Source organism: Coenobita brevimanus, chromosome 66 (assembly GCF_032717465.1).
Source record: "Coenobita brevimanus isolate Jiangsu-jjx chromosome 66, ASM3271746v2, whole genome shotgun sequence".
NCBI classification, from domain to species: Eukaryota; Metazoa; Arthropoda; class Malacostraca; order Decapoda; family Coenobitidae; genus Coenobita; species Coenobita brevimanus.
This window is the reverse complement of record NC_137019.1, coordinates 3,754,830-3,773,725: the sequence shown is the minus strand read 5'-3', so window position 1 is coordinate 3,773,725 and position 18,896 is coordinate 3,754,830. Positions and strand designations below refer to the sequence as shown.

Below are 18,896 nucleotides of genomic sequence, written 5' to 3'. Positions count from 1 at the left end.
ATCTCCTACACCCTTTCACCAATTTCCATTACCTAGTCTAAAAGTTTGAGATCCCTATCGCTGTAACACTGAGTGTACCACCATTCCCCTACCCTTTCATCTACCCCTCATCCTATCTTTTACTGCCCCCTCAAAAGTGTAGGAGCCAGGGGCTAGGCTAATCATGTTGGGTGAGAGTGACTGTTCATTCTTGAGCAGTATTGAGCAAGCAATAAACCCCAATCATCCATCGGAAATTGGCCTGAAAGGGCCACAGTTGGTTAAAAGCATACAGTTAGTGAGTGTATAATGAGGTGTTGCCTGCCACCTTGAATGGCCAGTTTGCCTAGGGATATATGGCATGTTGTCCCTTTTGGCAAGCAACTCTACCTAAGTAACTACCATTACGTACTTCACATATCAGTTATGACAAACCTGTACTCTTCAATGTAACTCACTTAACAATACAGCCTCTACTTCACCTCTGAATTAATGTTGAGTGGAGAGTTTACAAATTGTGCAGCTTCAGGGGCAGCCATGCTGTGAAGGTGAGCCATGAGGGACATGATGGAGTGAGGGTGATGAGACACCACTGCATTTGCAAAATCCATCAGTGTATGATCCTCAATCTATGAAAAACAAAACATTAAATGAAGGTGACAGATTTCCATGTGGTTCAAACTAAACCCACCATACATATGTTAAAGGAATAATTCATAAAATATTTTATGAAACTTATGAACCTCTTCAGTCCTAGTGTCTATTTAAGTCTTTGTCTGGTTGATGCTAGATGTCTTTATATTCTTCTCTGGAGACGTGTTCTTGGGCTTAAGGACTTATACATAAGTTCCAATCACAACTTCAACCTGATTGGAGACATGCTCTTGGGCTTAAGGACTAACAACCAAACTCCATTAAGCACTTCAGCCTGAGGATATTACCTGCTATAATCTCCCCCCTGGGGGTAGGGGGGTGTTTCAAGAATACTCCCCCAGTATCCCTGCTTGTCGTAAAAGGCGACTAAAAGGGTTGGCGGAGGGTTAGTGCCCCTCCCCGGAAAACAACTAACTAAAAAAACAAACAATAAGCCTCGGACAAGGACTGACCAAACGATGACGACCAAGGACCGGACAAAGGACATGGTTATCGGAACCTGGAATGTAAGAGAAGCGAATGATGAGGTGAAAGAGAGAGAGATTGTCCAGGTGCTTGAGGGTGCGAAAGTGGATGTATGTGGAATAACTGAAACAAAATGGAGAGGAGAAAATGTGAGAGAATGGGAGTATGGATGGGGTATATGTGTAGGAGTAGGTGAGAATGAGAGGGCAAAGGAAGGAGTATGTATAGTTGTGAGTAAAAGATGGAAGAGGAGCATAAGACAGTATGGATCAGTTGGGTCAAGGATTGTGTGGGTAAAGCTGAAAGTTGGAATACAAATGTGGGCGATTATGTGTGTGTATGCGCCAACGCAAGATCGTGCTAGAAGAGTGAGAGAAGAGTTCTGGACAAATGTGGAAGTGTGCATGGATAAGTTTGGAAGGAATGAGAGAGTGTTTTTGATTGGTGATATGAATGGTAAAGTTGGGAATGTGAAGGTGGATGGAATAGTTGGTGAGTGGGGTGTGTCTGCTGAGATAGATGAGAATGGGAGTGCATTAGTGGACATTTGTGCTGGGAGGGGGTTGGTGATAGCCAATACCCTCTTCAGGCATAAAATGATCCACAGGTATACATGGCGAGTGATGAGAAGGGTGGGTGGTGAACTGAATGAAAGGAAGGCAATGATTGATTATGTGTGTGTGGATGAAAAGATGCAAAGATGTGTAATGGATGCAAGAGTTTATAGAGGTTGGGGAAGTGGACTTTCTGACCACTACTTGGTGGTGGCCAGAATTAGAATTCAAGTAAGATGGAGGAATAGAAGAAGGGAAAGACGAGAGGAAGGAGTAGTTGCAAGGAGAGTGGAAAGGTTACAAGAGGATGAGAAAATGGCAGAGTATAAGAGAGAAGTGGAAGAATGATTGGGTAAAAATGAATTGGAGCAGATGGGAGACGTGGAAGGTGTGTGTAGGATATTTACAGAAGAAATATGTGCAGCATGTGATGTGGTGTGTGGAAGGAAGAGAAGATGGAGGGGGGTGCAAGGAACAGCGTGGTGAACTGAAGAGGTGAAACAGGCTGTGGCACAAAAGAAGAAAGCATACAATGAATGGATGAGAAATAGGGGCGTGGAAGAAGTTGAGAGGCAGAAGAGAGAGTTATATGTAAAAAGAAAGAGAGAGGTGAAAAGATTAGTAAAAGAGAGTAAGAAGAGAGTGGATGAGGAATTTGGAAGGAATTTGAGTGTAAAGTGGAGGGACTGTAAGAAAATGTTCTGGAATGAGGTGAAAAGTGTAAGACAGGGTGGAAGTGAAGTTAGCAGGGGAGTGAAAGATAAAAATGGTAGATTACTAGTGGAGAAGGGAGAAAAAGTGAGCAGATGGAGAGAACACTTTAAGGATTTGTTGAACATAGAGGATGGAAGTAATGCGAGTATAAGTGGCTGGGGAATGGCTGGGAGAAGGAGGGAGGTGAGAAGACAGGAAGAAATCGGTAGGATAGAAGTTGTGGAAGCAATGAAGAAAGTTAAATCGGGGAAAGCCCCAGGAATTGATGGAGTGTGTGGTGAAATGCTGAAGCATGGGGGAGAGATAGTAGTAGAATGGATGTGGAAGATGTGCAGATTGGCCTGGGAGGAAGGTAGAGTCCTGGAGGATTGGAAGTCAGGTATAATTATTCCCTTGTAGAAAAGGAAAAGGGGAAAAAGAAGTGTGTGGTAATCATAGGGGCATTTGCCTTCTTAGTATAATAGGAAAAGTGTATGGTAGGATACTTATTGACAGAGTTAGAGAAAGAACAGAGAAATTAGTTGGAGAAGAACAGGGAGGCTTTAGGAAGGGAAGAGGTTGTGTAGATCAGATATTCATTCTTAGATCTTTAGTGGAAAAGTTTCTAGAGAAGGGAAAGAAGTTGTATGCGGCTTTCATGGATTTGGAGAATGCATATGACAGGGTGGATAGACAAGGATTGTGGAAAGTGTTAAGAATATATGGAGTAGATGGGAAGTTGTTGAATGCTGTGAAGGGTATGTACGATGGTGTGAAGGCTGCAGTGCGTGTGGATGGTGAACTAGGTGAATTTTTCTCTTTGAAAGTTGGGTCGAAACAGGGATGTGTCATGTCTCCATGGTTGATCAATCTGTACATGGATGGGGTAATAAAAGAGCTACAAGGTAGGGTAGTGGATGTTGGAGTGGTCCTGGTGAAAGAGGATAGTGTTTGGAAACTCCCTGTACTGTTGTTTGCAGATGATACTGTGTTGTTGAGTGAAGACGAAGGGGAGCTGCATGGCTTGGTGGATGAGTTTGGGAGAGTGTGTAAGAAATGGAATCTAAAGGTGAATGTAGGGAAGAGTAAAGTGATGGTCTCTGAGAGAGGTGAAGTCAGTGAATGTACAGCGAGGTTGGATGGTGAGGAATTGGAAAATGTGAGTACGTTTAAGTACTTGGGTAGTGTGATGAGTAAGGATGGAGGTTTGGAGGGTGAAGTGCTTGAAAGGGTACAGCAGGGAAGAAAGGTTGCTGGTTCTTTGAAAGCAGTGATAAGAAACAGGGAAGTGAGCATGGAAGTGAAAAAGTTACTACATGACAGTATTGTGATACCAACTCTAACCTACGGAAGTGAAGCTTGGACGTTGTTGGAAGGACACAAGTCAAGGGTGAGAGCAGTGGAAATGAGTTACTTAAGAGGAGCCTGTGGAGTCACATGGAGAGACAGGCTGACGAATGAGGATATAAAGGAGCGTTGTGGTGTTGATGTGGATGTGATAGGAAGCGTTATGAGGAACACACTGAGGTGGTTTGGCCATGTGGAGAGGATGGAGGGTGAAAGACTGACAAAGAGAGTGTATGTGAGTGAGGTGGAGGGGGGAAGAGGGAGGGGGAGGCCGAGGATGAGATGGAGGGATGGGGTGGAGAGGTATATGAGAGAGGGGTGTGTGAGTTGGGAGCAGGGCAGTGAAATGGCGGGGGACAGGGCGACTTGGAGGCGATTTGTTTGAGGCCACCCCAAACGGGATTGAGGCGTCTGGCAATAGATAGATAGATAGATAGATCTCTTGAATAATGCTAAATGGGTTTCATCAGCTAATGAATGTGCTCAGGCTGAAAAGCTAAAGTCACAAGTTACCAATCTTACAGTGATAACAAAAAAGAGGTTCTGCACTACTTACAATTATTCACTTGGTTGGTAAAATACAGTACTAAAATTTTATGGAAAAATTCTCTTAGCCAGTGTTTTCCAAACTGTGGGGTGCACCTCCCTCTCTGGTGGAGTATGTACTGTACTATGGGAACGAGGGGCAAAGCCTCACGGTAAAGGGTTTGAGGATGAGCTTAAATAAAGGAGCAAGCTTGGATTTTGCTGAGGACAATCTTAGAAAAGCATTTTCCAATTTATAAATTATGATTTTTGTAATATGTAGATAAACTGGTGAGGCCAGTATAAAAATACAAATTCTGCAATTCATAAATAAATCAAGGAAGATGGTGTAAAAATATGAATCTATAGTTACCAATTCTACAAAGCATTAGACCATGTATGGCCATTCGCATATAAGCATCAAACATTTTCATTTCAGCTGTGTCATGCTTGGCTTACTGAGAGGTAAAATACTTATTTGTCCTCAGAATATTTGCTTGTGTGTGTGTGTGTGTGTGTGTGTGTGTGTGTGTGTGTGTGTGTGTTTGTGTTTGTAATTCACCGGGTCAGTCAGGATCATGTGATGGTTGTGATCATCAGCTTTTTACCCTCCTGGTAGAGAGCTGAAAGCTCATATAGTCCGATCTAAGGCCAAAGCCTTGACCTTCACACATGCACACACCCATCCCCTTGCTCAAGGGGGACAGTACCCACCCACTTCATCAGCAAAACTTTTCCCATCCCGAGCAAGGCGTGAACCCCTGTCTCAGCAGATGCTAAGAGAGAGCATTACCACTGAGCTGGTGTGTGTGTGTGTGTGTGTGTGTGTGTGTGTGTGTGTGTGTGTGTGTGTGTGTGTGTGTGTGTGTGTGTGTGTGTGTATTTACCTAATTGTATTTACCTAATTGTGATATACAGAAAATGAGCTATGCTCATGTGGTCCCGTCTCTGTTTCTCAGTAAGTCAAATTTAGCTTTAAACTCTTTTAAGTTTTTAGACTGGACGATCTCTTTGTCCAGGCTATTCCACAGGTCTATACATCTATGAGAAAAACTATATTTCTTGATATCCTTCACGCAGCTTGGCTTCTCCAATTTAGTTCCATTTCTTCTTGTTACTCTCTTATCCCATAAAAACAGATCTTCTTTGTCAATTATCTACTCCCATCATGGTCCTGAACACTGCAATCATGTTGCCCCTCTTTCTCCTTTCCTCTAAGGAAGGCAAATCCAGCTTTTCCAGCCTCTCTCTGTATGACAGATCTGCCAGACTGGGGACCATCTTGGCTGCTGTTCTTTGTATTCTCTCAATCTTGATATATCTTTCTTTTTGTGTGAGGACCACAATACTGCTGCATATTCTAACCTGGGGTGGATCATGGCCACTATCAATTTTTTCATCATCTTCTCATCCATATAATGAAATGCTACTCTTATATTAGTCAAGAGTTTATACGTCTCTCTACCTGTCTTGTTAATATGTTTTCCAGGTGACAAACTATCCTGGTCAGCACTCCCAAGTCTTTCTCTTCTCTCGCTTTTGTGATTTGTTCATTACCCATCAAATAATTCAGTGATGGCCTCTTTGTGCTTTTACCCATTTCCAATATTTTACATTTCTTAGCATTGAATTTCATTTCCGACATCCGGCTCCAATCGTGTATCCTATCCAGATCCTCCTGCAGCATTTTACAATCCTCCTCAACCTCTACCTTCCTCAAGATCTTTGCATCATCAGCAAACAGACTTGTATAACTGTTCACTCCATCTACCATATCATTTACGTAAATCAGGAACATTACTGGCGCCAACACCGAGCCCTGTGGGACTTCACTTGTTACTTCCCTCCATCCAGACATCCTATCCATAATTACTGTCCTCATTTGTCTGTCTCTCAAAAAGCCTCTCATCCATTCCAGGAGGTATCCCTTCAGTCCTCCTATATGCTCTAATTTCCACATTAGTTTCTTATGGGGTACCTTGTCAAAGGCCTTCTCCAAATCTAAATACACACAATCCACCCAACCATTTCTCTCCTGTTGCACGTCAATCACTCTTGAGTAAAAGCTCAACAAGTTGGAAACACACGACCTTCCACTTCTGAATCCAAACTGACTATCAGCCAAAACATTCATCTCTTCCGGATATTTTATCCATCTATCTTTCAAAATTCTCCCGCACAATTTTGTGACCATGCTGATTAGGGACACTGGTCTATAATTCTGGGGTTTTTCTCTGTTTCCTCCCTTATCAATTAGTATCACATTTGCCCTCTTCCATTCTTGAGGCACTTTCCCCTCTTGCAGAGAACACACAATTAAACTGTGAATCTTATCCACCAGTTGTTCTCTGCATTTCTTCACTACCCAATTAGAGATTCCATCTGGTCCTGAGGTTTTCCTTACATCTTGAGTTTCCAGTAATTTATACACTTCCCGTATTTCCACTTTTATATCTTTTATCACTACATTTCTAGTCACTCCCTCCCCTCCCACAAACTTCTTTTCATTAGTGAGAACTGATAAAACATTTGTTCATTATTTCAGCTTGCATTGCCACATCTTCATAGATCTCTCCTTTTACTTTCAGTTTGGTGATTCCTTCCTTTTGTTGCAGTTTGCCATTGACAAATCTATAAAACAGCTTGGGTTCATTCTTACATTTGTATATTATACCTTTTTCAAAATTCCTTTCTTCCTCTCTACGTATTCTTGTGTATTCAATTCTAGTTCTTTTATATTCTTCCTTTGCTCTGTTGTTACCTCTCTCCAGTTGTTCCCCACCACGTCTCTCTCTTTTTTTGCTGTCATACACCTTCTATTAAACCACTCCATTTTCCTGTTTTCTTTCTCCCTTACTCTTGGCACAAATTCTTCTACTCTCAAATTATAGAGGTCTATAATGAAATCCCACTTCCACTGCATCTCCCTTGTTTCTCTGCATTTTCTCCAATCTGCATTTTCAAAAAAGTTTCTCCATCTTGTAAAGTTTGCTTTCCCAAAGTTGTATCTTCCCTGCCTATAAAGCTCGTCTCTTGGCTCCACGTTCCCTATTATCATCCGGAGCTCAATGACCACATGATCACTTTTTCCTACAGGACACAGATATTTCAAAGACTATTACATCAGGTTCTTTGGTAAACAGTAAGTCTACTCTTGATGGTGTGTCCTTACCTCGGAACCATGTCTCTTCTTTGACCCATTGCATCATCACATTGTTCATTGTTGTATTTAGTAATATAGTGCCCCATGAATCTTCGTTGCCTCCTGAGTCCCATTCCTCCCAGTTCACCTCTTTACAGTTGTTGCTTTTCTCAATCATTCTCTGTTAATAACCAGCCATATCTGACAACATTTCCTGGCATTCATCATTATTTCATGCTCTCGTCTTAGGGGGAACATGCAGTACCGCCATATCTCTCTTGCTATTTTCTCCAGATTCTAATTTCATATTTATCACTTCAGCCCTGCCTTCTCCCATTTCCACGGTATCCACACTTGTTATTCTTCACTGCTATCATCACTCCTCCCATTTTTTCTTTTCTGTCTCTTCTCCACAGTTTGTATTTACCATCTCCCATATGGACATCAGTATCTTCTCTTAACTTGGTCTCAATAAAGCACATAACATCAGGTTCGTGTACCCTCAAGAAAACATTGATTTCTAGCCTTGCCAATATTAAACCATCAACATTAGTATATGCCACCTTCAAATTATTTTTGATGTTTTTTATACCCTCTTCTCTCTTTCTCTCTGTTGGTACCACTTCCTTAACTTCTGATCCATAACTCTCCAATAAAACACTGTCTTCTCTTCCTCCGTTCTCTGTTCATTTTTTGCCTTTGCTTCCTTTACTAACTCCTTTATTTTAGCTCTTTCTTCCTCATTTGCATCTCTCCTTATCCAAACATTTTTGAACCCTTCCTTGTCGGATATTTTCCATGTTCTCTTGATGTTTTTGTTTACTGTTGCCTGGGACTTAAACTTTACCTTCAATGGCCTCGCCCCTCCTTCCTCGTACTTTCCTAACCTAAACACTTCTTCAATCTCTTCTTGAGCTTTGTTGTTTTCTTCCGTACCTACTGATATTATTTCTTTAACCTTACTCAGTTCTTCTCTTTCTCTTTCTGATGTTACTGTCATACGTTTTTCTTTTACTCCTGAAATTATTACACATTTTTTCTTATCTGCTACATCATTGACTAAACATTCTCTACTTCTCAGTACCCTAATCACTTCCTTCTCCACCGTTTCCTTGCTTTGTTGTTCTATAATCTCTTTCAGATTTACATTTCCTTCTTCCTGAATTTTCTTTCACCCCTTATGTTGCTCCTTGATTTCTTTAATGTGCTCTTCCTGTATTCTTGATTTGGATTCATACTCATCTAGTTTGTTTTTCATCCTGACTCTTTCTTCTTCCAACCTCTTGTTCTCCCTCTTAAGCTCTTTTATTTCATTAGCGGCAGATTCATTACTCACTTTTAATTCTTTGATTTCTCTTTCTTGTTCATCAGTGCATATACAAACTTTTGCCAGTTTATTCCATAGAATTTTGATCTCGTTTTACTGCTCTGTGGTCTGTTCCTGTAACTCTCTAATTACTGCCCATACATTTTTTATCTCCTTGACATTCCTCTCCGCTGCTTTCTCTACTCCTGCTACTCTTGTTTGGTTCAGTTTAATACTTCATTTCCCACCTCATATTCGGACAAGCCCTCAAACTCGCTCTCGCCAGATGTTAACAAAGCACCGTTCCCTTCCCCCATGATGCACCACATGATGACTTTCTACAAAGCACCGTCTCCTTCCGCCAAGATGCACCATATGGAGACTTTCTATTTCCACTATATCGTGTGTGTGTGTGTGTGTGTGTGTGTGTGTGTGTGTGTGGTTTATTACTTTTCAAGTCACTGACAAAATAATATTTAATTGTTTTCACCTTCTTAGGTCATATAATGTTATTATTTTAAGAGCACTGAAAAAAGAAAAAGTATTTTTAAAAATTTCAAATGAAAACTCAGCATGAAAAAAAAAAAAAAATAAAGCCCCCTTTTTGTAATCAGACCTTTAATCATCACTAAACAAGTGATAAACAAAATCATAGTTTGAAGACTATTAAAAAATGCTACCTTTGTTATTACTGTAAAGGCATTTACCTTGATCTTGCAAAGAGTGAGGTAGAGGTGGAAGGCTGGGGACTGTCTTGACTAAAAGTTTGGAAAACACTGCTCTGAGCTGATACACATCATTTCTATTCAAAAACTACTCCGCACTACAACGGGTATCAATATCTTATTTGCAATATCAAACAACCACCTCAACATTCAAAATGAAACACACAGTTCACTAACCTTATCTTTCATCTTCTGGTACAGTAAGAACCGGTTGTACAGAGTATTAATAGGGCGCGTGTATTCCTCCATTGTGTCAAGTGCAATCTCCCACCTGACCATACTCTGCATGCCATCAGCCAACTCACGTAGGGAACTGGCAATCCCATGCACCTGTATAATGTGAAAGTTTGGTTAACTGAGACATTAATCACGTGCAATCTGAGAAAAGAAAAGGGAGACAGATTACCAAGTACGTCGTTATAATAATCCAGTGTATTTTAATGATGCTTCTTTCATCAGAACTCCTTTTTGCATCTAACCAAACCATTTTTTGTATGTGCACCGCTCTTTTAACCTCTACATCCCATCAACTATCCTATTCTTATCAATTACTACCTTTAAAAAAAAAAAAAAAAAAAAAAAAAAAAGGCATGCATGCACACAAACATTAGCATTGCTAACCAAAGCCTCCTTGTTTGCACCCTACAGATTTACCAAACAACTCCATCTCTTCCTAATTCATTAATCTTGACTCCTCCATTAACCTTTATTCATGTGCCTTTCTATCTACTGTATCTATCTGTTGCCAGATGCCTTAGTCCTGTAAGGGGTAGCCATTTGACTTTGAGTTATTTGTTTTATAGGGAGGGGCACTAACCCCCCACCAACCCACTTGCTGACACGTAGGGAGCACGTATGTTTGGTTATATGGTTACCACCCAGCGTTGTAAATGGTTCTTGATTCTCCACATTCAGAATCTCACTCAGAATATTCCTCAAACCTCTGATCGTCTAAGCTTCTCTTGATTTCACTTTGTGTACCTCAGTCATATGGTCAGACAAACCTCAGCACCATCTACTCCCCTCTCACATGTCAATAACACTCTCATGTCTATAAAGACAAACAATCAACCAGGCTTCTTTCAACTATCTCTCTGGTCTCTCTGTTACCAAGTATACAGGTAACTATGTACTTCTTTGCACTTGAAATATGAATTACTAATACATAACCTTCTCTTCTGCTGCCATCCATTATTATTCTCCCCTGGTATTCCAAAATAACCTGTGTTCAGAAGCTGGGATCCAGCAGAAAAATCTAGTATTTAGTCCACTTCTCATGATCTGACACACCAGTTTTCCAATAATCAAATCCAGTCCACTTTTGGTCGCTTCCCTTACAATTGCCACGGTCTACTCCGAATATTAATTCGAGTACAACTGGTTCTTGTGAGTCATTTTAGTCCCAGCACTTGAGGGAGGAAAGGGAGATGTAAGAGTGAAAAACAAATGTAATCAAACATGGAAACTTCCTAGAAAAATATGTAATTAACCTCCCAATCCCATTCTGGTGATTTAGGCTAACTGCACTAGATCTGGACTCAGTAGTCCAGCCCACTCTGACTCAGTGTATACAGCAATATCCATTTTCTCCTTTCTAAGTACCAGGTAAAACCCTCAGTTCATGCATTTCATTACATACAATGAACTCAAGTTCAACCATTTTCTTGGGTAAATAAGTTTAATGTGTATTACATTTTCAGTACAAGCTTATCATCAAATCTATGGATCATCAACACTACCATATTGTTTACTTTCTTCTGAGCAAATTTGTACCTTTGACATTCTGCAATAAAGCATATCCCCTTCCTACCTACAAACAGGTGCTGGAGAGGGATGCCTTCATGCAGTAGTATAAATAACAACTCCTCTGTCCATATATAAATTTCTCGAAATTCTATTCCTATCACCTAAGGATGGATGGTGGACGCTGGAGAAAGACAACTCCAGCCAGTATTCCACTGGGTTCATGTCCAGATAAATCTTGGGTAACAACAGCAAAAATAACCTACTTACATAAGCTTCCACATCCCTCAACTTTTATTAACCAATTTTGATGCAGTACATGAAAAAGAAATTGTCACATAATGCTTCCCCTACAGACTAAACTTTGCAGCCACTCTCAATGTCCCATCTTTAATGTCAACTTAAACATACTGCATGTCCCTGACTTCTATACACTACTTACAATACCACTACAGTGCTAATGCACTGCTACACAGCTCATATTAATGAATGTCTCTGACTCATACACTATTTACAATGCCCATACATTATTGTACTAACCTACTTCATTCCTCACCTTAATTATCTGGCTACCTAAGTTAAGCCTCTCATGCAAACTAAACTTGGACTTTACCTACCCCATGTTCCATCTGGTCAAGACGGCGAGACAGAAACTCAAACATGGCCAGAAGTTTGCGATCAGCCAGTGGAATGTACGATCCAAGGTTCATATCCAAGGCAGTAGCATTGAATATCTGTACAAAGAATAAATCAGTTTTAAACAAATATGATAACATGAACAGTATGGAACTTGACAATAATAACAGTTTCTATTACATAAACTGCTAGGTGTTGGGGAGTACTACGGTAGGGTCATGTGGATGGGCAGTTTATTGAGTGATAAGGGCCAGAAGACAGAAACAAAAAAAGTACAACCTTTGTGTAGATTGCACACAGTTTTTTTTTTCCTGTAAGTAGCTTCCTCACAGTTCATACCACAGTTTTCCACACTTTCACTTACATAATCATGCCATCTTCTTGACCTTGAATATCTTCTCCTACTTCAAACTTTTTCACATATAGGTAGCTTTATAACAATGTTTAACCATATATGACCATGCCATTTAAGCACACACTATCCTTGAATCAACAGTTTTCCTTCTTCCATCTCAAACTTGTATTTCACAATATATTTTGTTCAGCACCAACCTACACAGCCCAGAATGTTCTCAACAGATCTATTGTGACTGTTCTCATTCTTGAATACAATATTCAAATCCTAATGTTAATACTGCCATTTTGTAACCCCTGAACTAATGTTTCTTTGAGAAGGTATAACATATGTCACAATGTTTGGAGAGTGGTGAACAAAGTTGAATTCCACAGTGGCAAGGGATATGTGGATAACATACTTGTAGACAGCAGACAGAAGTGACTGCATGCAAGTAAGATAACACGGTATTTGTGTATTTATGACTCCAGAAAAAGCAAGAAATACGATGTACAGGGATGGATTATGGAAGAAGTTATGTGCACACGGGGGGAAAGAAAATGGCCCAATGTTGTGAAACCTTTTTCCTTTTCTTTCTCAGGAGGTGTTGGTACCTTTCACTTCATCATATCAATTAAATCTTTGCATCTTATTCCTACCACTGAATAACTTTATTCCAATAAAGGCAGGGGTGTTCAAGTAGTGGTCAACAGGCTATGAGTGATCTGCTGGCAATTTCTATCTAGCTGTCTTCAATAAATTATGCTTTATACCTTCATTCTAATTGCATCATAAACACTGGTGTCTAAATTTTGGCTAGTTATGCTTATGACTCTTCTAAATTACTCTTTATATGGTCAGTGAAGTGAGGACTGTGACTGAATTATGGAGAAGAACCAGACTAGCTGTATAACAAATTGTTAGTTATACTGTCTTTGGATGTATGTTTCAATGCTCTTCTTTCTGCTACTATATCTTGTTGATCAATAAAGTTCAGCCCTACTGGAGAAAGGAGTGGGATCCCCAGGGTTTAGGAGATCTTTTGTAGAAAAAGTATAAGTATCCTCAGTAGCCTCTACAGTATGATAACCTTTGTGTTTTACTCTTACTAGCACCAAAATTTTTTATTGAAGACACAGGAGATCCCTTGTAGTGACAGGGCTAATCCTGTCTGGTGAGGATCTGACATCTGCATCCAGGACTACAGTGATTAATACTGATTGTTATTTTACAATGATTGTCTTCTTTTCTTTTCTTTTTCACAAATGCTGTATTATATGACATTTATTCTGGACAGTTTTATTCTTTCTTTCAAAAACATATTTTCCTTGTACATTCTAAAAAAAATTGGTATCATGTACAATACACAAATGATACAAGATGACAGAAGTAATGCAGAACGATCAATAGGCATGCAGCTGTGTCTTCATGGTACTTCATGTCTGACACCAAAGTGTGACTGTCTTAAAAATTTATAGAGAAAAAGTTTAGATCATTAAACAAGAATGACAAAAAATAAACACTTCCTTGTGAAACTATGAAGTGGCAATACTGGGGTGCTTTAAGTACTGCATAAAAATTAAAAGCATGTTAAGTTAGTGACAGTAGTTTTACAGAATAACTAAATACCGTAGAACCTCCAGTCATCAGCAATCAAGATTAACAGCTGGCAAATAAGGAATTATTCTGGTTATTAAAACACCAATATAATAGGATCCCCTAAACATTCTACAATACCCTACAATCCCCCCTAACTGTACATAATTACAGGTATATACAGTCTTTATCTATTCATCTATCTATTCAAAGCCAGATGCCTTAATCCTCAAAAAGGTGACCACAAACACATCACTTCCATGTCGCTCTGTCCACTCTGTCCCCTGCTGTCTGGATGCCCTCTCTCCACCTTACATCCTCGTTACTCATACACTTCCACCCCGTCCCTCCAGCTCATCCTCGGTTTTCCCCTCCCTTCTCCCACTCCACTTCACTCACGTACACAGTCATCTTGTCAATTTCTTATTCTTTATTCTCTCCACACAGCCAAACAATCCCAAGACACTTTTCCTAACACCCTGATATAGTCTGACCATAACAGAGAAGCATGAAAATAACAGGTTTTCAAAAGGCCAAAAACCCATCTTTCACTCACAGTGAGTGAATTTGGAGGTATCCTTACAAGAAGAGGCTTTTAGCCACTTTCATTATCACAAAGGGATTTGTTTCATTTTTGTTTCGTTTATAAAGGCTCCAATATGCTTGCATGCATCGGCCTTAGTCACCTAATAGCAGTTCTCCATGCTGCTTGACCTCTGGCAGCTTCCCAATTCAGTTCCTTATCCTCGAGGTCACACTCAATGACCTCGTCCCAGGTCTTTTTCAGTCTACCTCTCACGACCCTACCCCTAATGTTAACACTAATCACTTTCTGCACCCACTTATCATTCCCATCCTCTCCACATGTCCAAACCATCTCAATCTACCTTTCCTCATCACAACACCAATACACTCCAGTTCCATCCTACCTCTCAACTCTTCCATCATAAACCTAGCCCCCCCAGGCCTCACACTGAAGGACACACTGCACATCCACCTAACTATTATCACTTCTGTACAACTAAGCCTGCAAATATCCTCTTCCTTTACTGCCCAGGTCTAACTACCAAACAGCCTTACACTGCTAACACATGCCACATACAAAGATCCCTTAGCACAGATGGGGAGCCCTCTCAGTGGAAGGAGAGGCAACAGCTCTCTGAACTGCTTCCAGCCACTCCTCACTCTAGCTACAGAGCTAGCTCAAGCCCAACCTTCAGCACATAACATCTCCTCAATGACAAAATTCTTTTACACACTCAAGAGACTCACCAGCAATGCCAATCCCTTCATACCTGACAATCTCCACATGACCTCCCTAACACATCGTACACATGAAATCAGCATTATCTGGCAGTCAACCTCTGATACCACTACATCTTTTATGCACCCACTTATCACAAACACTGCACAAGATGGAATTAGTGTAGTTTCCACGCCCTTGTGAAAAATCATACAAGGCCACTCTTCCTCATCCTTGACAATAACGCCACCAGCCCTAGATACCATCACTTTTGTTTTATCTGCATTTACTCTTAAGCCCTTATGCTCCATACCATCTCTCCACTTCCTGAATCTTTCCTCCAACTCCCTTTCATTCTCTGCAATTAACACCAAACCATCAGCATAACACAACTCCCATGGGAGTCCATTTGTTAAGTAACATGAGAGGGCTTCAAGCACCATGATAAACAACAAGAGGCTCAAAACTAATCCCTGATGCACAACAACATTCATGGAAAACTCATCACTCAAATCTCCATTCACTGTTACCTGGGTGGGAGCACCCACATAAAGAGTCACAACCACCCTGACCAGCCACTCCTTGATCCCAGGTTTTCTCAATGCCCACTTCATCACCTCTCTAGGACTAGAAATGCTTTTGGATTGGGAGGGATCAGAAATGCTTCTGGACTGTCCCAGTCTCACAGAGCTCAAAGGAGATGTGTACTGCTTCTTGTCTTCAGTTATAATGCCTCAAAAGGGATGATGACCATCCCTCAAAGTTACTGATGACTTGTCAGCTCAAGTGAGTGAACTCTTTACTATGCAGGTGCTCAACTCCACAACTCTGTGCACATGACTAAAGTACAAAGACACTGATTTTGTTTGTACAAGCTGATCATGCCACAAATGCTTGTATGTGTGTGGCCTTATTCAGTACAACATAAGGAAGAGGGACTGCTTCCCTTGGGCAGGTCTTGGTGAACTGAGTGCCTCCAAATTCAGTAGTTGTGAGTGGAAAATGGGTTTTTGGCCTTTCAATTTTTGTTTCACCTTGTCCTCCTTATATGGAGTACTTTTACAGGAAGAGTTCCCTCGGCAGATGGAAGGAAAGTGAGTGAAAGGAGTAGGCCCCAAACATCTTGCACCCAGATGAAGAATATGCTTTTGCTGTATCTACCAAGCTCATGGGAACAGGACTGACATCAGTGTACTCTGTGATGCTATAATTGACAGCAATTTTGTGAAGCTTTAATTGAAAGGATGAATGCTGTGGGCCTGCCCTAATGAGTCTGCCCCTGGTCAAACCCTGTAAAGTGATATCAGAATAATGTCCATCAACCTAAATCCTTGTTTCCAACACCAGTCTAATACCAAACCTTAAGTTGCAGGAGTAGGGGCAGAGATATGCCAAATGTAACAGTGTATATATATATATATATATATATATATATATATACACTGTAAGTTGGTCCTGAAATTTAAGATGAGAATGACCAGCCTCACTCATCCCTGAGTGGCATTATGTGAGCAAAAAACCCCAACCATCACTTGGATATAAACCTGCAAGGGCTCAATTCAATTGGAGCACCTTAACTGCCCACTAAACCACCAGGCATCATAATTTGGTTATATGGTTACCACCCAGTGTAGGAAATGGTTTCCAGGTGTACAGGACACGATTTGGCTTGTCACTCAGTGTACAGTCACCCGTAGACAGAAGGAAGACGAAAGAATGAAGAAAAGACAAAAGAGGAAGTATGGAAAGAAGCAAGGAAGAGAGGAAAGGGCCGGCACCTGAGAGCAGCACTACATCGAGTGAGTGGATGGTGAGCACCCCCACCAATCAGGTAAATCATAATTATATATATATATATATATATATATATATACCGGGTATATATATATATATATCCATCCATCACCTAATCCTACGTTGCCCCATGAGGAGCGTAGGAGCCCGGGGCTAGGAAAGTTGGTCCTGGCATTTAAGATGAGAGTGACCAGCCTCACTCATCCTTGAGCGGCATTACATGAGCAATAAACCCCAACCATCCCTTGGATATAAACCTTCACCAGCTCAATCCGATCGGAGCACCTTTATTACCCACTTAACAACCAGGAGCCATATATACTGTATATATATATATATATATATATATATATATATATATATATATATATATATATATCTCCTGTACATACGTACAAGGCATGTTCAAAAAGAAATCAGACTTTTTAAATAGCTCACAAACTAAACGCCGTAGTGTGATCGTGACTGGAGTGCTGTGGACCGACTACTTTGTGCTTTAATCTAACACTAGCTGTACTGTGTCAAGTCACTTTGTCACTGAGGTACAAGTGCTTGAGTGAATGTATGTTTAGTGTACATGGTGAATTTTTTTCTATCTCTTCTATTGTTTGAAATCAACAACCTCTCAGGGTGGATTTCATTCATTCATTCATTCATTGCCAGACGCCATGTATCCCACACGGGGTGGCCAAGGGCTTAGAGTTAATTGTTTTACAGGGAGGGGCACTAATCCTCCACCAACCCCACTTGACACGTAGGGATGCCAACAGCATCTGGTGTTCCCAGGCGGTCACCCATCCAAGTACTAACCAGACCCAACGTTGCTTAACTTCGCTGATCGGACGGGACGCGGTGTACTCAACGTGGTATGGCCGTTGGCCTGTGAAAAAAAAAAAAATGCATGCAGGGGACAAATCTAGAAAACAGGGCAGCTGGGGGATGACAGTCATCTCAGGCTTTGTCAAGAAGTCATGGATGAGGAGCAACACATAAGCAGGTGTATTGTCATGGTGCAGCATCCAGGTTTTGTTTGTCCAAGCATTAGGCCTCTTCCTTTGCACTGCCTTCCTCAAATGGTTCAGCACATCCAAATAAAACTGTTGACTGTCTGGCCACATGAAACAAACTCATGATAAATGACGCCCTTCCAATAAAATATGATGATCAACATCACCTTCATATTTGAAACTCTGACATGCCTTTTTTTGGTTGTGGTGATTATGTTTCAACCAACTGCAATGACTGCCTTTTTGTTCTGACATCGTAGCCATACGCCAATGTTTCATGACCTGTCATGACATTTTTCAGAAGGTTGTCATCAGCATTAGAAAAATCAAGCAGCTCTTGAATGACTGTGGCACAGTTCTCATTTTGCTCATCTGTCACCTTACATGGCACAAATTTTGCGGCAACACAATGCATCTTCAGTTTTTTGGTTAAAATTGTCTGGCATGAACTTTTACTGATACCCACTTCTTTGGAAGTTTCACTGACAGTCAGGCAATGATTTTCACAGACCACAGAACGCACTTTCTCTAAGTGATTGTAGATTCTTGACGTGGAAGGCAATCCAGATCTGGGACGTCTTCTGTGAATGTTCTTCCCAATTTGAACTACTAGAACCAACTGTGACATTGCACACAGCTCAAACAATCCTCCCCATAAGCCTGTTGCAACACTGGAAAAGTCTCTGTAGAAGTTTTTCCCAATCTGAAACAGAATTTCACACTAACATGATGCTCTTCAAGATTCTTCATTATTCAAGTTGCAACAAATTGCCAAGTGCAATAAACATGTTCACTCAAGTATGTGTACTTTAATGACTATGTGACATGGCACGACGTGGCTGGTGTTTGATTAAAGGTCAAAGTTGCTGCTACACAGCACTCCTGTCATGATCACGCTATGCCAGCTAGTTGCTGTGCTATTTAAAAAGTATGATTTCTTTTCGGACAGACCTTGTAGTGTTGAAAAGTGGCTTCAAATATCCCCAAACTTGTTTACTATAAGTGAAAAATGGGGTTTTCATCATCATCATCATTTGTCATGATCTCTTTTCCCATTATTATATATATATACAATTTCTGAGACATGGCATGTTCCTTGCACCAAACCATACAATTGCAGACACAAAGACTAAATGTACCTCTAATATTAGTG

The 18,896-nt window shown here is 40.6% G+C and overlaps 1 protein-coding gene and 1 non-coding gene across 2 annotated transcripts in view; both read right to left on the bottom strand.

Moving 5' to 3' along the window:
• The window catches only part of orion (chemokine-like protein orion), an 88,951-nt gene that overhangs the window by 33,394 nt on the left and 36,661 nt on the right, over positions 1-18,896 (bottom strand). Inside the window, exons 5-7 of the mRNA XM_080276788.1 lie at positions 11,751-11,867; positions 9,568-9,720; positions 462-608 (exon numbers count right to left, since the gene is read on the bottom strand). Coding sequence (XP_080132914.1) covers positions 462-608; positions 9,568-9,720; positions 11,751-11,867 — 417 coding nt within the window. The remainder of the gene's footprint in view (positions 1-461; positions 609-9,567; positions 9,721-11,750; positions 11,868-18,896) is intronic.
• LOC145405394 (5S ribosomal RNA) lies at positions 17,498-17,616 on the bottom strand. Its single transcript, XR_013898346.1, has one exon. It is a non-coding gene; the product is annotated as a 5S ribosomal RNA (ribosomal RNA).